Source organism: Anoplopoma fimbria, chromosome 4 (assembly GCF_027596085.1).
Source record: "Anoplopoma fimbria isolate UVic2021 breed Golden Eagle Sablefish chromosome 4, Afim_UVic_2022, whole genome shotgun sequence".
Lineage (NCBI taxonomy): Eukaryota > Metazoa > Chordata > Actinopteri > Perciformes > Anoplopomatidae > Anoplopoma > Anoplopoma fimbria.
Genome location: NC_072452.1, coordinates 23,009,508 through 23,032,051, shown reverse-complemented (window position 1 = coordinate 23,032,051; position 22,544 = coordinate 23,009,508). Strand labels below are relative to the sequence as shown.

The window sequence follows — 22,544 nt, the reverse complement described above, 5'->3', positions numbered from 1 at the left end:
ACTGGAGACTGTTTCTTTCAAATGATGCGAACTGGTTTGGCTAGATGGATTAACTTTTGGTTTCTGAAGAAGAGGGCACCAAGAAACAAATCTGGGAGCCTAGAGTTAATCTGTAACTGCCTGTAAGAATTGTTATTAATGCGACAACTTGAAATCAATCCTCTCCTTTAGCAAGGCCCTTTAAAACAAAATAATATAAAAACATATCCATTATGTGTTGTAGCAGGAAAATCCTGGAGCATTGAGTCACGTCCATCTGAGTCGGGTGAAGAATGAGGAACTCTTTCTGCAGTCCGACAGCATGACAGAGACTTCAGAGCTAACTCAACCTGTCAACATGACGCTCTGTCACGACTATCTTTCACACTATTTCAGTCACACACACGTGCACACGCTCACAAAGTGCACTGCTCGCTCGCATTAAAATGTACAAACAGTGATGCATGTTTGCATACAAGAGGACATAGAGGGACAAAAGGTGCATATACACACAGAGATATGAACGTCTTCCTATTGACAGTAGTGCAAAGTGGAAAGTTAATACTGTTAGTGGTTAGGTAAATATGATGAGTCATTTTGCTCTGACACTGACAGTGAGTTTAGGAACAAAATACTTAAAGAAAAAATGCAAATAAAGATTATATAAATATATAAACATGCTATGTGGTGATAGAAGATGACTATGCAATCACAAATATATCAAATGGAACTTCTTACACCCCTTCACCTTCAGGAATCTGTACTGAAGTAAACGTGTTAGCCAAGTCCAAGTGCAACAACATCATATCTGCCATGAGAATGAATCTGCAGACGTGTCCTGGCAGTGTGTGACACATTAATGGCTGCTCAAGCTTTCAGGCATGCATGAAGACAACTCATTCCATTTGGGTGCAATATACTGGCACTGCCGATCATTGACTCAACACCTGCTCAATACTGGCCGGCTATCACTATGTTGCACTCATTAAGGTTAGAAAGACGTTTCACAATTAAGCGACTCAGCTGCTGTTGCACAATTTTTAGTGTATTTATCCTGAGGAGTTCTGTCATGCAACATAAATTAATCAAAGTCAAGTCGTCAGGGAGTCAAGGGGAAATGCCACACTCCAAAATAACCTGTCAGTGCTGAACTGGAAGGTCAGAAGCTTGTAGCACACATTGAGTAAGTAGACTGTCCAACTTCTGAGTGTCATTGATCCAAACCCCTGCTAAGAGCAAAATATTGAATCTTCAATTCTAGTATTGAGAGTACGAAAAGGAAGTCTTCACAAAAAAGGAGTGGTACAACTGACATCCTAAGTCTTTCAGCCACATGTATATTTAATCATCTGATTTATATTATACTCCTTAAAAGAGTATAAAATTCACAAACCAGAAAGAAAAATGCCTTCATGCACAAGCTGTATATAGATAAAACATATTTTGCGTGCGGTTTGGTGAGTTTTATACTTGGTTCATTTCTCTTCTCTGTAATATCTGAGACTTTAACGGGTCTCCGCTTTATTATCAATATTTTTAACAACCACAGAAGACTCTTTTAAGGCTGCAACTGCCCCCTGGGCTGCCCTTTTAATATTACTGACCAAAGGCCTCTTTTATTTAGTCCAAACAGCACATTAAGTGATAGACATAAGGGAGAATATCCCAATCTTAATATAAAAGCTGCAAAGCTTATTTGAGGAAGCCATTGGAGATAATGATGGTCGTGCAAAGAACAAATATATCTATTCTTATCTAATTTTATAATCTACTTGATAAACAACCATGTCAAGATTATTTGCATCTCTGCTGCCTTCTTGTTGACTGTCATGATGAGTATTGCTATTCCTTATATAATAGTTATTTTGTCTGTTTATATAATATTTCAGTTATTGTGGATTCCTTACTGTTTTTATTGCTTATTTGCTATTTATAATACATATTTTTTATCTTGTTTTTTTTTTTATGTGTCTTGTTTGCACTATCCCCTATGCTGCTGTAATCCTGTAAATTTCCCCGCTGCGGGACTAAGAAAGGATTATCTTATTTTATCTTTCTTGCACATTTTTATGTGAGTAAGCACCTAACGACCACATATGTAAATAATTATAGTATTGTAAAAGCAACTTTTGAAAGATAATGCATAACTTCATCCTCTCTGATTATCACTTGTTCCATATTTTTGTTTATACAGTACCAGTCAAAAGTTTGGACACACCTTCTCATGCAAAAAAAATAAAGAAAAACCACTGAATGAGAAGGTGTGTCCAAACTTTTGACTGGTACTAGACATAATTCCATATGTGTCCCTTCATAGTTTTGATGTCTTCAATATTAATCTACAATGTAGAAACATTTTTATATAAAAATAAAGAAACAACATTGAATGAGAAGGTGTGTCCAAACTTTTGACTGGTACTGTATAATGAGTATTTTTTAATGAAATATTATAATTGATAAATAGACATAATTCCATATGTGTCCCTTCATAGTTTTGATGTCTTCAATCTTAATCTACAATGTAGAAAAAAATAAAAATAAAAATAAAGAAACAACATTGAATGAGAAGGTGTGTCCAAACTTTTGACTGGTACTGTATAATGAGTATTTTTAATGAAATATTATAATTGATAAATAGACATAATTCCATATGTGTCCCTTCATAGTTTTGATGTCTTCAATATTAATCTACAATGTAGAAAAAAATAAAAATAAAAATAAAGAAAAAACATTGAATGAGAAGGTGTGTCCAAACTTTTGACTGGTACTGTATAATGAGTATTTTTAATGAAATATTATAATTGATAAATAGACATAATTCCATATGTGTTCCTTCATAGTTTTGATGTCTTCAATCTTAATCTACAATGTAGAAAAAAATAAAAATAAAAATAAAGAAACAACATTGAATGAGAAGGTGTGTCCAAACTTTTGACTGGTACTGTATAATGAGTATTTTTAATGAAATATTATAATTGATGAATAGACATAATTCCATATGTGTTCCTTCATAGTTTTGATGTCTTCAATATTAATCAACAATGTAGAAACAAATAAAAATAAAAATAAAGAAAAACCATTGAATGAGAACTTTTGACTGGTACTGTATAATGAGTATTTTTAATGAAATATTATAATTGATAAATAGACATAATTCCATATGTGTCCCTTCATAGTTTTAATGTCTTCAATATTAATCTACAATTAAGGTGTGTCCAAACTTTTGACTTGTACTGTAGGTTATTTACTTGTAGAGTTACCTCAATCTCTATTACGAGAGCTCCACCTAGTGTTCAACCATGAGAACAAACACTTTAACTTGTCCCGCCCCTCTTCTTTAATCCTATTGGCTCCACCGTTTACGAACTTCCGACACGTTCTGCTTCCCCATTGGCTCTGCGACGTGTCACTCACACCCGTATGCGGAAGTGTCACCAACCCCACAACAAAGATGGAGGACGATATCTCAGATTTGAGCAGACCACAAATGTACTTGTTTGGTGAGCTCGTTTATTCTGACAAACTTGAAAAAAACATGTCACACAATCAGTTTTAATTGACTATATTATTAATAGCTTTGCATAAATAGACATTAATCTATTTTTAGCAGCAGGAAGTGAAGCTAAATGGCTGCTCTTTTGTTAGCATGGAGTCAATCCCAACACGTGTTACATGCAGACTGTTTCATGCATGTGTGTGTGTGTGTGTTTCTGCAGGTTGCACCCTGAAGTCGGACAGGAGGGAGTTCAGAGTTGACGTAGACGACGATGACACTGAGCAGCAGCTGTCACTCAAAGCAGTAAGAAGACACACTGTTGTAATGCACATGTAATAACAGGCTGAAGAGAGTGCTTATTACATGTGTGAAGTAGAGTTATTACATATATAACAATGTGTTATGCATTATATACATATATGAAGTAGTTATTATATATATAATGTGTGATACATTATATACATATATGAATAGTTATTATAATATAACATGAGTGATATACATATATGAAGTAGTTATTATATACATAATGTGTGATGCATTATACATATATGAAGTAGTTATTACATACATAATGTGTGATACATTATATACATATGAAGTAGTTATTACATACATAACAATGTGTGATACATAATGTGTGATACATTATACATATATGTGAAGTAGAGTTTTTACATACATAACAATGTGTGATGCATTATACATATATGAAGTAGCATTATACATATATTAGTTATATATAATGTGTGATACATTATACATATATGAAGTAGTTATTACATACATAACAATGTGTGATGCATTATATACATATATGAAGTAGTTATTACATATATAACAATGTGTGATACATTTATACATATATGAAGTAGTTATTACATACATAACAATGTGTGATACATTATACATATATGAAGTAGTTATTACATACATAACAATGTGTGATACATTATATACATATGTGAAGTAGTTATTACATACATAACAATGTGTGATACATTATACATATATGAAGTAGTTATTACATACATAACAATGTGTGATACATTATACATATGTGAAGTAGTTATTATATACATAATGTGTGATACATTATATACATATATGAAGTAGTTATTATATATATAATGTGTGATGCATTATATACATATATGAAGTAGTTATTATATATATAATGTGTGATGCATTATATACATATATGAAGTAGAGTTATTACATACATAACAATGTGTGATGCATTATACATATGTGAAGTAGTTATTATATACATAATGTGTGATGCATTATACATATATGAAGTAGTTATTACATACATAACAATGTGTGATACATTATATACATATATGAAAGTTATTAGTATATTGATACATTATACATATATGAAGTAGTTATTACATACATAACATTATACATATATAATATGTGAAGTAGTTATTACATACATACATGTGTACATATATACATATGTGTGTTATACATAATTATATACATATATGAAGTAGTTATTATATACATAACAATGTGTGAGCATTATACATATATGAAGTAGTTATTACATATATAATGTGTGATACATTATACATATATGAAGTAGTTATTACATACATAACAATGTGTGATACATTATACATATATGAAGTAGTTATTATATACATAACAATGTGTGATACATTATATACATATGTGAAGTAGTTATTACATACATAACAATGTGTGATACATTATATACATATATGAAGTAGATATTACATATATAACAATGTGTGATACATTATACATATGTGTGTGTGTGTGTGTCATTTGTTATCCTTTGTTGACTTGTGGCAGCTGATAAACAACATGAGTTTATAGTCATACAGTATTCTTGTTCTTCTCCTTATAGAAAAATAAAGTTATTCATTATTATGCAGGGTCATAAAGCCTGAAAACTCATCATAGAATAGTTTAACAAATAGTTTCAGCTTGTTGCACTGCATCAGGTCAGTCAAAGGGTATCAAGTTCAATCCTGAAAAATGTTAAGACTTAGAGGTGGTGATTTACAGAGTCAGCTGTGCTGCTTTTCCAGGTGTGTCTGGGAGCCGAGGCTGACGATAAGTTCCACATGGTGGAAATCGAAGGCCTCACTTATGATGGGAAGTCGACCAAAGTGCCACTGGTTGTCCTGAAACCGTCCGTCCTGCCCTCTGTGAGTAAATCCAATCATTTTGTGAAGTATTTAAGGGGCTACTCAATGGTCTATATGTATTAAAATTATTATATGATATGCATAATCTATAACAGTGGTGAATATATAGTACTAGTATAAGTATAATAGCATTCACCCTTTTTCGAGGTAAATGAAAAGCTTAAAAAGAAAAACATATTATATGCAGAAAACCAGAAGTGAAGAATGTAAATGAAAATTCTATAACTGATTAAAGGATGTAAAAAAATTATATTAAAAATGATTTATTTGCATATTTTGATCGTTCTCTTTTTTCTTGTCCAGATGAGTTTAGGTGGATTTGAGATCACACCTCCAGTTACCTTCCGTCTCCAGTCTGGCTCTGGACCAGTTCACATCAGCGGGCAGCATTTTGTCAGTGAGTATTTGGGACAACAGCTGTTACTGACGTTTCTTCCTCTAGAATTATAGACACACGCCTACAAAATTTCACCCGGTTGTAAAGTACTAACCTACTTTATACTAAAACAGTCAAAAGTAGCAGGTTAGCTCCACCTTCCTTGACAGTGAAGTTAGCTTCATATACTAGACCCACAAAAGTGTTCATTATATTTATTGATTTGCTTCTTTACAGTTTGGTTTGGTGGGACAAATTAATAAGAGAAAGTTTTTCAAATAGAAAGCAGTGCTACTCTTTTTATTATAACTAATCTCAAACAATGGTTTTACAAATAGCTTTGCTTCAAATGCTACTCCAGTGATTAATAAGGAATTAAGCGTTGTATTTTCTAATTGTTAGAATCTTTGCATTTCACTTATGACAAAATATCACTCTCTGTTTCTAATTATGTTTTAGTCCAAACAAGAGCTGTCCCGGTAAATCACAGTGAAACAGAATAGTAACCATTGTTTGCTTTGTAGGCGTGAAGGATTCAGACGATGAAGAGGAGGAGAACAACAGCTCGCCGGTGAAGCGGCCAGCGAACCTGATGTCGGGGAAGAAGCCTCCGTTGGTAGCTACCTCAATGTTTTCATTCAGCTACAGAGCTGCTTCAATTCGGAAGTTTACATGATAGCAAGATTTAAATAAGTTTATAAAACAAATCTGTTGTAGTGGTCGTTATTTGTTTGCTTCAGCCTTCTAAACAATATAAAAAAAGGTGTTTTGTTATTTTGTCATCCAGTGCTAATACCCTAGAGGGTAATGAGCCCTTAGCTCCTTTGTAAAATGATGTTTCTGATGAAATCATGATTCATTTTCCTTGTAGAAAAAACTAAAGATGGATTCCGATGATGATGAAGACGACAGTGACGACGACGATGACGAGTATGTTTTTTAATGCTGATTTTTCCTGTCATGGTGTATGCCTAAAAAACCAAAACACATGTATCTCCCTTAAATTTAAGTTATATGCACAAATAATAATTTTATTCACCAATTCATTGTGCATGTCTTATTGCTTTTGACCTGAGTTCATGTTTTTTTTTCTCTTCCTCATTGTTTGTAGTGATGACGAAGATGAATACAGTGATGAAAATGATGTGAAGCCTCAGAAGAATGCAGGAAAAGAGCTCAAAAAAGTAAGCTCTGTCTTTTTTATTAGGCAAAAATAGTTTATTTGTATAGAACAATTCTTACATTTTGGCAATTTCAAAGTGCTTCACAGGTGAGCAGATAAAAGAATAATGATTCCGATGTCAATTCTGTAAAAACGTCCAATAATCAATGTCGAATTTTTGGGGAGGTGCAATGAATACAAATATGTGATAGTTTCAAACCACGTGTTGTGTAGTGATGAGCTGGAAGTGGTACTATAAATGTTTTTCGTCTTATGGCAGGATGTATTATGAATTACATTACATACAGCAAAAACTTGGGTATCTTAGAAGCAAACATCACCCATTATCAAGCACTTGTAATATCCCCAATCTATGACCTGCACAACTCGGTCTGATCGCAATGACATCAAATCTGAATTTATTGAAGATGCAGCGTGCCAATCTAGAGCTTCTGTTTTTTTGATGCCCAGTTTAGTTCATCTGGGCAGATGAAACAATGTTATTTAGACTTAAATTGAACCAAATAATCATACCAAGACAGACTAAAGGATACGTTTCTGTCCTTGTTTAATAAAACATGCAACTTGGCTATAGGTTTAAGAGGATGAAGTTTACATTTGATAGACACCACATGTTTTAAACACCTATAGTAAGAAAATGAGCCTGAACAGATGCTCCTTTTTTAGCTAAGTCTTCAACTGCTCTGTTGGCTTATGAACACCAAAGAATTAAAATTGCATTTGTACATTTAGATTGTGTTTGAATAAAGTTATATAGATTGAATGATATTCCATTTTTTGTGCTTTGAGATGTGTGTCTTTGAAAATATTTGCAGTGTTTGTAACTCATTTTGAATCCTTGCTAAAACCAAACTAAATGTCCTTGCAGGTCACTGAACTTTAATTTAAACAGCAGATTAAATCAGTTTGGGGTGTCTCCAGTCCGTTGTTGTCCACCAGGTGTCAGGGTAGCCAAGGGCTCGCCCTCAGTTCTTTTTTTTGTGTAAAAGGAATTTCTCTGTGCTGCTGCAGTCGCCCCGCTCCCCTTCTGTTTCTACCACATCATGCAAACTCCCACAGCCTGTATCCTATAGTAGCATTTCACTTCAGCAGGCCCTTCCCATTCTTGCACTCACTGACCGTCCACCTTTTTCTAGGAGACAAAACATGGAACTTTTTTTTCCATCCTGTTCGCTCATGTACCCACCTGTTTTCCCCGAGTAAAACACAGGGTCTGTGTGGCGTAATGATCGGATTTCTCCTCTGTAATCTGCTTGAATTCTCACCGTCTCACCAACAAGACGGCACTATGTTATCCTGTACATACACACACACGCACGCACACACACACACACACACACACACACAGTATATTTATATTCTGTAGACATGTACACTGTAAGTGTTTAAGCACACATGCATACTTGCAAAAATGCACACGGTCTGCAAACATTTAGAGTATTTATCGACAATACATATGCAGGGAAGCTCACTCACTCACACACACACACACACACACACACACACACACACACACACACACACACTCACCAGTTATGGGAAACCTCTTCCCCCATTTTTCTGTAACACTGCATATCTTTGTCCCTCTGTCATCCCACTGTTAATATGATTGCTCCTTTTTATCGTCTCTCATGCCATTTCAGCGTTGCACCTGGCCTCTGCCTTTGAACACTTGTTTTGCGTGTTACCACAATCATTTGCAAGTGTGTGGGTGCATGTGTGTATCTGCCTCGTATTTAACGTCGGTGTCTGTTTGTGATTTCTTTTACCTTTTTTTCCCTTTTTTTTTTTTTAAACATCCAAGTGCAAACTGTGCCAGGCAAAAGATCAAAGCAGGGCAGATGCGCATACCTGCGACGTGAGCGCCGATCCTTGCCTCAGGGTCAGATGACAGCTGAGCATTTCTGTCACCTGTTGATTTATTCTGTTGTCTTCTCCTCCAATACCTCCACCTCCCGTCTTCTCTTAAACCCCCCCCCCCCCCCCCCCATGACCTTAATCCTCTTCCTCACCCTTTCTTTCTTTAGTTATCCTGTGTCATTCTTTAGTAATGAAAGAACTAAACTTCACAAAGTAGGGCTGGGAGCAATTATCATGTTTTGGGCTGCTAAATCAGCAATATGTCAATGTAGTGGTTTTTTTATATCTTTTTTTAGTGGTACTGAACGTCATTACTTTTTAAAGTACCAACCAGAATGTGTCTAGCATTGTGTTTGGAGAGTTAGCATCAAATGCTTGGTGAGATTCTTTAATCTAGTTTACCAGTTCTTTGATCAGAAATATTATAACAGGAAATTGGGATATATTGTTAATTTTAGAATCAAATAATCTAACTTTTTTATTTTTGTCCAATATTACAGTGACACTGGTATCGACAAATATTCAAGCCCATGATTGGAGCTCAATTTAAGTTCAACTGCAATCAAATGAAAGTGTGCTTGTGTTGATTTCTGTTGGTTGCATGATGTTTATGTTTTTTCTGCATATTGTGAAGATAAAACCTGTTTATGGAGTCGCGTTGCTTTCAGTTCTGTTTTGGACCACATTGGATGTGTGTTACAAAATGAAGAGCCTGAGGGCATGTGGCCTGCGTGTGCCTTGTATTTAGATGTTTGAAGTGCAATTTGACAGCATTGCCGTGACAACTAAATCTCACATCCTCTATTGAGATAATTATCATAATTTTGATAGACAGAGAAGCCTTACAGTGCCAGTGTTGGCGTTTTCAACACAACACAGACAATGTTAAGGACAAGGAAAGGACAAGAAAAGGCTGAGTTAACTTGTATTTAAGAGGACTCCTGGCAAAAAGACGAGCTGAACATCTCAGACTGCTCCAACATGAGAATTGAGACTGCTACGCCTTGTTTTCATCACTCATGGAGTCATGCATCTGACCTCCAACTAGTCTAACTAGTTTGTTTTGCTAATTGTTTCAATGTGGTTATGAGTTAAAGGAGTCAAATAAGCAGGTGGCCAACCTTTGTTTCAAATCTTTCCACTTCTGAACTTCTCTATCCAAACATCACATGAACAGCACAATTACTTTGTTGCTATCTTGTCAACAAATGGTCGTAAATAGAGTCTTAAAGAGACTAAAACCCAAGGAGATCGTTTTATCAAAAATTCTGGGCCGTTCTGAGTTAAGATTACGATCACATACACTGATGTGCATCTGTGAAGGATTTGAAGAATGCACAATGTTCCTCTACTTGATTGAGTTTGTGTCATTTGTGTATTAATATCCCTCTGATTTGGAAACCAAAAAAAAAAAGTTTGGCAACCACACTGGAACCGCTTTAGAGCATCTTTCTACTACCAGGCATTGCTCTAGGAAATAACATGTGTAATTGCCTTGTAGCAGTTATGTCAACACAGGCAATTACACTTGTAGCCCATTCCAAGGAAAGGGTTGGTGCTCAGGAAATGCAGGTACTTGCCTTGGCTATTACAAGGTAATTACACAGGTGACTGAGAGCAATGGAAACCTGACAGGAAGGTCTCCAGAGTGGAGAGCAATGACGAGTATCTGATCAGGGACAAATTACCGAGTGTGTCTCGTGCTTTCTCTGTCATTTCATATACTTACATATCAATTTTTTTTTTTACTGAGATACTTAATCAGATAAACTATTAATTCTTAAAGGTGCTAAATTCCAAATTCAGAGCATATCAATGATTGATAACTGAGCCGGCGGCTAGGAGCTAACGGTGCTAACAGACCAAACAAACAGCGCAAAGAACGGCAACAGTGCTGACCTTGTTGTTTTCTGTTGTAGAATATAAACTTTTGTCTTCATGGGCTTTTTGTAATAGTCTAATAATGCAGCATTGGTATTATTACGACTTTACATGGGTGAGTGAACATAACGTGAACACATCATGGCAAAAGACCGAAGAAAATTAACCACAATTGCAAACACTTCAACGAATGTGGTTCACATTATATTGCATGCCAAATATAATTAGTCAGCTCAAACGATCAAAGCCCCAAAAGCTTTTTTTAATATTCAACATAAAATATCAAGAGGAACAGTCTGAAAGTAATTATTCATAAAAAGGAACCACAGTTTGAAACCAACCAACAGGTTTATGACAATATATGTATAAGTGGTGCTAGTTTTCTTGTTATCCTTATTTACATGAACACATTTATTTACATGGGATCTGAGCAGTTTCCTGAAAACATAGGGATGTCACACTGGGGATGTCTTATTCATAAATTGTTGTTGTGTTTCTTAGTTTCCAGCAAAGAAGCCAAACAAGACTCCGCAGAAACAAAACGGCCCCGCAGGAAAACCATCCGGATCAGCAGTCAAACCTCAGATCAAGGTAGGAAAGGTTGAATCACCTGCTCAGCTTTGATTACCTGTGGTTGGTCCTGTGCTTATTTAATAAGTTGACTGACAGCCTTTAAACTGCAGAACAGGAGTCAGCTATTAGGGCCACTTTTTCTGTTTTTGTTTCTCTTTTTTTCAAATTTAAACAACATAATGTGATGTTTGTTTAGCCACACAGAAAGCTAATGAGTGATATCTGGAAAAAAAAATCTATATTGCACCCTATTCATAGGCATTTGTTTGTTTATATTATTTTAGAAACTTCTTTGGAAATATTACATTACATTACAGTCATTTAGCAGACGCTTTTATCCAAAGCGACTTACAGTCAGTAGTATATTACATATCATTCACCCATTCACACACTGATGACAGGCTACCATGCAAGGTGCCACCATCAGACTCTAACTAACATTCAACATCCAGTCCACACCGATGGCAAGCCTTCAGGAGCAACTTGGGGTTAAGTGTCTTGCCCAAGGACACATCGACTGAAGCCGGGTATCGAACCACCGACCCTCTGATAATATTGCCAGATTTGTTCAGAGGATTATCTGACTGATTAATTATGTATTCAGTTATGCCAGACAAACCAGTCAAACCCAACAATTCTATTCCTAATAAAATACATCATGTCACTCTCAAAAGTATGTAAAGTAATGGTGGATCATTAAAATGGGAGTTTTAAAGAAGATTAGACAAAGAAGAATGCATTTACTGGATTATAAAGAAGCAGCTTTGATAGATGGATATGGTGTTACTTAACATATAGCAAAAAAATAAATACATATTCACAGAATAAATCAGTGCAGAGCAATACATGTAAAACCTTGCACCTCTATGCAAACGGTGACGGACCTTCCCCTTATAACAGTTTGTTTGAAGTGAAAACCTCAAGAGGCCTGCAAGCAAAATGCATTACATAATGTAGTGCACTTCAAAAAAAAACAACCATCTAAAAACAAACTGCTTTTTGTGTTAAATGAATTCTGGTGTAACGTGAGGCTGAGAAGATAAAAGGTGTCTCTTCAGGTAATTATCTGCATTTATTGGCTTTCAGAATTAAAACATGCCCCCCCCCCCCCCAAAAAAAAAAACCCTTTGGTCGCCACAGCCGAGGAATGTGATAAATGCACATTGCAATTAGCTCAACCTGATAGTTAATTTCTTGGATGGAATGTCTTGGACGGCCGCCTCTGAAAACCCACAGCTTGAACTCTGCCTCTCTTTAAGCAAACACACCTGACCTCCAAACGGGTTTCCTGGGGCAAGGTTTAAACCCGTGACCCCTGTCAACCCACCCCCACCCCCCACCCCCACCACCCCCACCCCCTCTTTGATGCCCCCTCCAACTCCCTGATGCACACGAGGGAAATACAAATTGGCAAGCGCCTCTGCAAGTTTACACATTTCACAAGTTATGTTAGTGTGATTTAAAAAAAGGACTTGGGCAGAGACTCCGTTCTGATAAGGCGTTATGTGTCGGCATGCAAAGGCTGCCTGCTTGTGTGATGAAACATATGCTGAAGATACAACATCCATCCACACCCAGAGCACGTTAGAAAATCATCATTTCTTATTTGACGTCTTGATAGAAAGCTTTGTAATTTTTATATAGTTGAACGCTGAGCTTCTGGATTGCGGAATTTGCTGAGGCGATAAAGCGAATCCCCTCAGGGCCAGAGTTGTGTGTGTGTGTGTGTGTGTGTGTGTGTGTGTGTGTGTGTGTGTGTGTGTGTGTGTGTGTGTGTGTGTGTGTGTGTGTGTGTGTGTGTGTGTGTGTGTGTGTGTGTGTGTGTGTTGGAGAGTGCAGCTACTTCTTTCGTGGCCGTTGTCCAGACATAACACAGTGGCTCTTGAAATGCTCGGGGGGATTAGCCGATGGGCAGTCGAGCCGCCGAAACCCTCCCGCCAGTTTAACCCTCTGGCCTTTGGAGCTCCAACTGCCCCCCTCCATCCCCTCCCCACCTCTCCACAACAACTGTTTTTCCCTCTCGACAACCTCTTCACACCCCTCACTTCCTGGACACACCTTCTCCCAATTGCTCCCCATTACCAGCGTTTGATGTCTGGTGCAGCTTTGCGCTTCCAGATGCCCCTGAGCAGCGAGGAAGCGGGCGTGGATGTCTGTTTTTTTTTTTTTCTCCCTGCTAAAACGCAGGTGACCAGTCATTAGATCGGCTCGTCAGATCTGCTGCCAGTGGCGCAGTTCTCACCTCTCTCGGCCCAGCGTGGAGCTGCACCTTCTTGTGTAACAGGCTCGACGCGAGAACCGGCGAACTGATCTGAAGTCACTTTATCTTTGCAGCTGGTGTCTTTTGATTGATGGGTTGGGGCGAAGACGATGCCTTCAAGCACACGTCACACTCGTAAAGTGTATACCACTTGTGTCAGGCTAATCCCAAAAGGGTGTGAGTCATTGTTTTAGCGACTGATTGACATGTGTTGCAGCAGGTGCTTTTGTTGTTCGTGTTTATTGACTTTTTTCCCGTGAGTGGAAGGACGCTGGGTTCTAACTATGTCTTGACCAACTGGACCTGTTGTGCATGAAAAGATTCCATAAAACCAGCTTATTTATTTACATCCACAAGTCATAAGATTAAAGTCACACTTTGCAGTGAGCTGAGGTTTTTCCCCAGACTACAGGCCTCCAAAGCTCTCATTCCAATAAAATGTCAAATGACATCTCTGTTTAGACCACGATGAGCAAAGGTGTCACACCATGTGTTTGCGCTGGATTGAAGACAAAACACTGCATCAAAATGATAGTGTGCTTGTGATTAAGTTCCGTGTCTCGTGGCATCTGTAATCAGCGTCTGGTCCAGATGAAAAAGCTTGTGCCGTGTTTATCAGCTGTTTCAGGTCCACAGCTGTCCCTTGGAAGTCGAGAGCTTCCCATAAATAATAAATACGTAGTACATTTGTTTGGCCGGGAGCCAGCAGCATATGTGCCGTTTCTTTTGTAGTGTGGTATGTGTGCGTCAAGGTTTTCCTCCCTTTATACCTTTTGATCTGTGCTATAAAATGCTGCTCTCTTGGGGACAGGGACAGATGATTGCTTTGCTTTTTTTTTCTAAACCGGAGAGAGAGAGAGAATTTTCTCCATAACATTCCACCTGTTTTTAACTATTTCAAGTCTCGCCCTGTTTTTTTAGTTGTTAAAGGTGTTTGAAGTAAGAAGAAGTAACACATGACATTTGATGTGTGCTTTTATCCAAACAACCGTTAACGTGAGCGATTTTAAAAACCCGCTTTTTCGATTTCACTTGTCCTTTACTGACCCCAATATTTTGTCCTACCGCACTTCAACCTACATCTTACATGTATGACAGATCTGTGTTTGTCTTCTTAAAATAAACACAGTTTTTGCTTTCAACATATTTTGGTTCTGACTCAGAAAACAATATGGAAAATTGGAACCAGTAAGTAGAAATCTGCATAAATAATTGTGAAAAACTGATACAAATAACGATATTCAAACCTACTTACAATGCGTGCAGTTTACTTTAGGAACGGTGACCTTTACCCTGAAATTATCCGTGCTATTCTCCCACCCCCTGAGCTCCTAAACTGCACTGTAAAATTATCATTTCTTTCTGAAGTAGAAGCAATCAGTAACCAAATAGATAATCAATTCGTGGACAACTGTCCATTTGCCTATGCGTTTTTTTTCTTTCTGTTTTTCCACTCGCCGGCTAAAGAGCTGCTTTTTTTCCTCTTTCGAATGCGTCTCTGGCTATCAATGAAACCCTGCAATTTCACTGGATTCCACTCCGGCTTTACATGTAGGGACAAGCTCCGTGGCTTGTGTAACAAGTAGTCACGGCGATGGCGTGTGTGTGAGTGTGTTGTTGTGTCACATTCAGACACTTTCCTAATTGAGGGACCGCTGGGGCCTCGACTGGCCAGGTCTGAACACACCTGTGGGCCGGCTCCTTCACGCTGCTCTTTATGTGTTGAGATAGCACCGAGAATGTCTGCAGAAATGATAAAAGAGGGCTTGTAATTGTATTGTTTTTGTCTTGACCATCCATAAATGTTGAACAGAAAAAAGTGTAATCTTTTCTCGTGGAAGTCATTCATTTGCACATAACTTTAATTAAATACACAGCTCAACATTACTTACACTTCCTAGTAATGTTCCTTTAGTCCAGTCGTTAGGATTTGACATCAAGGGAAAAACACATTTGACAAACCATCTCTATTACTCATTGGAGAGTCAGGGCATGCCCTCTCCGGCTTGCAAACAATAAAAAACATAATTTGTACCTGATGCATTTGTTAAAAAGGAGATGGTGTAATTAGGCTAGAATTTGTTGTCCTCTCTAGTTCTTTTTATCTTCTTCCAGCTGGTTACCAACGCCAAGCCTTGTAAACACAGACCCAGACTAAATGGGTCATGTTAGGGCTGTAGTCCAGACCCGTTGGTCAGTGAATGAGATCACAGGAGAAAAAAAACCAACGGTAATAGCAAAAGCTGAAACTGAGTAAAAGAAGATATATCGTGGCCTAATATGAAGTTATCTTTTTATCTACAACTCTATAAATCCTCCTCTATTTGACATATCATCAGTGTTTCTTATCTAGTTGATATATATTTTTTCAAGACACCTGCCCCAGGAAAAGACAAAGCCCAGGCCGGCCCGTCTAAATCTCCCCCTCTGACTGAGATTAAGAGCAAGTTGTCAACGGCAGCCAAGGAGGTAAGGCTGTCATCCTCTTTTTTTTTTTTTTTTTTTTTTTTTTTGCAAATTGCCTCTCATAATTCTTAATTGAATGTCTGATGCGCGGTTAAGCTGATGATTTAATATGCTTTTTTTTTTTTATCAGGGAAAACCGCTGCCGAAGACCGAGCAGAAGTTTGAGAATTACGTGAGGAGTTCTTTTAAAATCTCGGACAAAAAAGTAAGTAATCAGGAGCCATTTGATGAATTATGCAGCTTACATAATTATTGATTGCGCATGGTTTTCAGAGCCTTGATTACAAGGCATCCAAGATTTTTTTTTTAATGTTTTGCTCCTACATCAAATGTGCATTTATATCAATTTCCAGCTTTTTTAGTTTTTGCGATCTATGCATTTCGTCTCATAAACACTTAGAGGTTGTTGGTTTGTAGCCAGGGTCACATTGACATCAACCTTTGAGCTGAAAGAGATTTTTGCCTTGATAGAAACGGAGGAATCCATTATTGTTGTTCACACTGTCCTGATACCACACTCTGTCCATTCTGCCTCTCCAGCACAGTGTGTTCACTTTGAATTATATTATTTTTGTGTCAGCAGGCTCCTTTTTTCAGGATGGAATGGGAGTACACCTGCCAAGGCGAACTCTTTCTCTGTGATTTACTGGAGTGTCTTTTGTAGCCTTAATGAAGCGACTAGGGGTATCTGGATGGTACCAGTCTCTTTCGCATTCAAGGCCTTTTGACTAACCCAAAAGAGGGTTTTTTTCTTTCTCAATGCAGGACTTAAATCTTCTCTAATGCTGCTTGTCATTCTAGAAGAAAAACAAACAGCCCCCTGCTTGTTTGATGGAGCAGGAATTAATCACCCAGAACCCTTTTAGATTATCACCACGGACCAAATGATCCTGGACGGTGTGTCACATAGAAAAGCTGTGTTTTCTGTATTACCACATCTGTAAGAAGGCGGTCACTTATAAAAACGCTATTTAAACATTCATTTGTGATCGTTATGCAGTGTTAAAACGTTAACTGTACAGTTATGAGAGCAGGTGAAAGCTCTGTAGACCGGCACTAGGGCTGGGTGGATAAGGAAAAGAGTCGGGGGGGGTGGAGTTTGGGTCGGGGAGAGCTTGTTGATCCCAGTGTGTAGAAACATCTGTGGAAGTGCTTTGGTTTCATCAGCCAAGGTCTGAGATCTGTCAGACCTGGAGCACCTAGTCATACACTCTGGTATGCACTGCTGCCCCCACCCAACCCCTCGTCGTTCCCCCAGCAGCCCCCGTCTAAACTCGGCGTTCCCACAGGCGAGACGTACAAAAGCATGCTGTAGTAAAAGTGAGTCATATATGTCTAATGCTGTATAGCACTTCATTTGGAAGATTTATAATTTCTGTCTCTTTCTTTTCCTCTCCTGTTGTTATCCCTCCCTCTCTCTCTCTCTCCCTCTCTCTCTCTCCTCTCTCTGTACCTTCCTCAGGTGGTCAAGGACCTTTGGAGTTTTGTACAAACCTTGAAGATCGAGAAGAAGTAACAACCCTTGTATGTTTTGCATCCTGCAAGACATTTAAAGGCACAGTCAGCGACATTTCCTACTTGGCCTTATTGGGTCATCATTGCTAACATGGAGTGAACAGAAGGGCCAGAATGCTAAAAAGAAAATGGGTGAAGCCATTAATGATGCAGGTGTCATTGTTTTTGTTTTTTTTTGCTAGATGCGAAGCACCTCCTGGAGCTCGTTCGTACTCCACTCACAAACTCGCGTATTCACGTTTTCCGCAAGGGGGACGCTGTCCACTTCATCGCACCACCTATAGGGAAGGGAGCTCATAGCACCACCAATTAGGACCCGCAGATGTCTGTTGGCCTTCCTGCAGGAAAAAAAAAAAATAGCTGCTGCTGTCTTAACACTTGCGCCACCTGCAGGCAATAAATGTCGCACCTGCAGATTTTTTTTATAGCTGCCATAAATAACAGATATGTAAATTGGCAACATAACAAGTATTCAGAGCAAAGGACAGACCAGACAGAACCTAGTTAAGTTAGTTATTGCTAAAATTTCTATATGGTCCGTCTGTATTTTCTCAACAGTATCTTTTTTTTTTAGCACATTTCTGATCTTAGACATGATGTAAAATAAATATCCTTAAGCATCAGCTATAAAAATGCTCGTAGCTGCAGGTGGTGTAACTGTCAACTTACAGAAGCTGCTCCTCTCCTACCCGGTAGAAGGTGAGATCGGCATGAGGACATCCGACTTCCTTCAGTGTTCTGATATCGGCCGAGTCTGGCTTCAGGTGCTTCGCATCCATGACAGCGTGTGTCCTTGTTAAGTCAACAATGCAATAGGAGATATTGCAGAGTGTGCCTTTAAATATCTACTGTAAACCGAGTGAAATCAGAGTCGTGTGAATTCGAGAAGAATATACAAGGATGGTTGAGACAGCTGATGTAGGGGGACGATGACGATGTGTTTTTCCTCCAAAGTGTTGCGTTGATATTTTTATGTTCTGTCTGGCTTTACTAAGCATTTTAAGCTTGCAAAAAAAAAAAAAAAAAACGCTTACAGATTGTACTTTTAATTTGTCTGGCATAATTGCTTTATACATGTTGTTCAGGAATTCATCAGAGCCAGTCGAGATCCGTTTTTTTAAGTCTTGACCCTCAGTTTGGTCAGAACAGCCGTATTTGTATTCTTTAACAAGTTGGCCAACGACAAATGATTCAAACGTTTATGAAATATTTCACTTTAAAAAAAATAATAATCTAGAAACGGTAACATCCATATACGTACATGGATGTGTGCAGTTTTGTGTCCATGTTTTTACTGGAGAGACATTTGCTGGTATGATGGTGTTTTTTTTGCAGAATGAATTCATATCAAACCCATCAACATCTGTGATGACTTGAGAGATTTCTTATTACCGTGATTACAAAATCAAAAGCAATTATCATAAGAAACAGTTCTGAAGAATATTATGAGCGCTATAAAACCAACACAGCTGCTCTGACTAAAATGTTTATTTTTTTGGTTTTAAAGTTATTTACAGTGCAAACAAAAAAGTTAAAATAAACAGCAAATAGATTGTTGACTAGCTCCAGGAGTATGTTGTAATATTAACACAGTTTTCAATGTGTTTCAATGAACTCTAATGCACTAAAAAGCTGGTTACAAGCCTATGAACACAGAACATAATCATCAGGTCTATGTCATAAAATGACATCAGAGTGACATCACGTCACCTTTACAGAAACCCCATAAAGAGCTCAACCCCATAATCGTTAGCACTCTTGTAGATCAGTGCTCTGATGACAATGAGAATACAATGGCTTTGTGCTTAAGTGTTAATGATCCCGTATCCGGTCCAGATCCTCTTAAAGAGCCTTTTATGAGCCAAATGTTGGCTGTTAGATTCCATCTTTAACCAATCAAACTTCTTGGTTTAACCCTCCTGTTGTCTAAGAAAGGATATTTCAAATTCCTTAGCTGTAATCTTTACTGTAATGTCCTCTTTGTAGCTTCAATAATGATTTTTTTTTTTAAATCTTATACTTCCCGTTGTATCAAACCTAATGATCTTTTTTTCCTGTAAGCAAATCTATTGCTTTTATTTACCAACACGGCAGCTGAACAATTATATTTTAACGTGTATGCTTAATCCGCCCTTGCTAACAGCTGGTTTTGCAGCTCGGCTCTGTGTTCATGATCTTTGATTGAAATGTTGTGTTGTAGTTTGGTATAGAAATGTTTTATGAGTACAAAACCCCCCCCTTTTTAAAATGACCTGTTTTTGTTCACTTTTTGTTTTAGTCCTATTGTTTTGTCTTTATTAAGTTGTGCTTCTTTTGATTCTGTAATTTTGAAGCCAGTACCTGAATATGTCCATGTGGGGGGAAAAAACAAAAACATTGTGTTCTTTGTTGATAACCTGATGTGTGTTTAGGGCTCATTCTTTTTTTAGTCATTTTATAAAAAATGTGGTTGAAATTTGGCTGTTGAGTAAGTATCTACTGTAGTATCAGACTAGAGTAGCTCTGAGATCGTACTGTTTGGATCCGATGAATGACCCCTCTGTGTGATATTAATTGCTTTTTGTCTGTGACCTAAAAAACCTACCGTAAAACATCAGCATGCGATGAGAGGGAACTTCAAATTTGAATTGACAAGAAACAAGGCTCGTACCTATTTACTGCATACGTCAATGCAAATGAAATTGTATTACACTGAAATATTGGTATTAGTGGATGATGGATTGACTGACTCAACATGTGTTGAAAGAAAGTGCATTTTGTCCATTTAGTTCAACTTTATTGATTAGTTTATGCATGACTGCTGATGGAGGATATTCATTCATTCATTCTGTTGAGATGAACATATCCATCCATTGTTTTGTTTTTTTATCTATCTGTGTCATTTACCTGAATAAAGTAAATCTCAGCTGATTTTGAGTCACACATTTGACATTTTTTTTTTTACAATGCAAAATATTAGTCCTCTGGATAATTTGACTCCTACTTAAGAAACCTTAAGTATTTGTCTCGAACAAAGATTAGTGAAACGGTAATTCTTTTGTATGTTTGTCTATGTTGTGAGATGACGTGAGTTGTTTTGAGTTTCCTGAATTGAACACTGGTGTTTCGCAGTTTGTCAGATATTTGATTGCATCATTTCGGTGGTTAAACCTTCCAAAGACTGTGTGACTGCAGCATTTAAAAAAAAAACTGTCGATATTGCCCAAAGTTGCCAGGAGATTTTGAAACGTTTTCATTTACCTTTAACATGTTTGCAACGCAGAATCTGTTCTCATTATGTTCACAGGATTATCAGCTAACATCTGGTTATTAAAGAAGACATAAAAGACCAGGATGTTGGTGATGTTTCCCGCATTATCAAAATCCAACAATATCCTTTTTCCTCCTAAAAGGATTAGTTCACATTTTTTTCCAATTTGATGAAAAACAAAACTTCCAAAACAACATGTCCATTGAAAGCATTATGTGTCACTGATATTGTTCCTCCTGTTTGTAATGAAGTCAAGCCATTACTTTAGGGTTTGTGCTGTTATGAAAATGTCGATCTCCACACAAAAGAAATCTGGAAAAGTCATGGGAAATTTTATTTAAATGATATGTACCTGGATATGTGGTTCAGTTAAGATTGGTTGAATAATTACTTTTCCAAAACTTTCTATTTGGGAAGCAAATTCCCATGACTTGTTCAAATCTCTTTGGGTTTATTTATTTCCTGGAAAAGTCATGGAATTTGAAAAAATGAATAAGAAGTGTTGGAGAAATAAATAAAAAAAAACTGGAAAAGTCATGGAAATTTACTTCCCAAATACCCATATATGCGGTTCAGTTAATATCTACTAAGAAAACCTATATTGGTTCAACAAGGCTTAAATGTTGAAGCAGATCAGTGACATCACTTGATGTTTGGTTTTTCTCTGCGAGGGGAAACGTCAGGAACCAACCTTTTATTTACATGTTTTATGTATACACAGACTATTCAGAGAACGGATGGTCAAAGAAATTTGTCTCAAACGCTAGAGGAGAAAAGTTATTGGTAGAAATGTATATTAACCCTTTTTTTGTTCAAAAGCAATTTCAATGTGTGGGGAACAAAATCCACTTTCAGCTCAGGATATGAGGCTTAAACACCTTTGAGTTTAAATCAAAGTGTATCTTCCAATTTTTTAACTTGCTGGGCTGCAACGCAGAAATAGTAAAAGTTATGGGACGTGACTGTGTTTTAGAAAATATACTGTATACAATAGTTGTTTTTTGGACTTAAAATAAGACTGGATTTTGTGTTTCCCTCCTCACTGGCATTCAAATTAAAGCCACTTTTGGACCTGGGGAGCAACAGGCAATTTACACAGCAGCCATTTTGACATTTCATGGGTAAACACAGGTGCAATTAATAACCTTAATCATGGCCCTGTTCCATTTAGGTAGGCCAGGACCCTGGTTTTGTTCATGCTGACTCACAGAGAAGACTTTGATTTTTCAAATTTTACCTGTGTTTATCCTGCTGTGTCGTCTCTAAATGGCAGTGAAAAGTACTTTTGGTCATGCGAGTACTGTTTTAAAAGAGAACATCTGAACCGTCCCTTTAATTGTACCCACCACCCATCTTTAATGCCACCACTGGATGGCACTGAAGCCCAGGCGTTGACTTCAAAGCGATACCTCGTAATGATATAAATTGATGAAGCTTTTACCTGAAGTGTGAGTCAGGAATTACTTCACTGCCAGCTGAAGTGTTTTTTGTTTTTTCTTGCCCCCTGGCCACGAGG

At 37.4% G+C, this 22,544-nt stretch overlaps 1 protein-coding gene across 1 annotated transcript; it reads left to right on the top strand.

The window, feature by feature from the left end:
* The first annotated feature begins 3,407 nt into the window (after positions 1-3,407).
* On the top strand, positions 3,408-20,682 carry npm1b (nucleophosmin 1b). The gene is made up of 11 exons (XM_054597428.1): positions 3,408-3,479; positions 3,696-3,778; positions 5,545-5,664; positions 5,968-6,061; positions 6,565-6,656; positions 6,912-6,970; positions 7,152-7,224; positions 11,466-11,555; positions 16,171-16,266; positions 16,394-16,468; positions 17,726-20,682. The coding sequence occupies exons 1-11, from the start codon at positions 3,431-3,433 to the stop codon at positions 17,777-17,779; spliced, it is 885 nt and encodes a 294-aa protein (XP_054453403.1). The 5' UTR covers positions 3,408-3,430; the 3' UTR covers positions 17,780-20,682.
* The last annotated feature ends 1,862 nt before the right edge of the window (positions 20,683-22,544 follow it).

What these genes read in the sequence shown, in the direction of transcription:
- npm1b (XM_054597428.1), top strand. Translation starts at nt 3,431, where the DNA reads ATGGAGGACGATATCTCAGATTTGAGCAGACCACAAATGTACTTGTTT. An exon ending in CAGCGGGCAGCATTTTGTCA is followed by an intron (nt 6,062 to 6,564) that starts GTGAGTATTTGG and finishes TTTGCTTTGTAG; the next exon opens with GCGTGAAGGATTCAGACGAT. An exon ending in AGTGACGACGACGATGACGA is followed by an intron (nt 6,971 to 7,151) that starts GTATGTTTTTTA and finishes CATTGTTTGTAG; the next exon opens with TGATGACGAAGATGAATACA.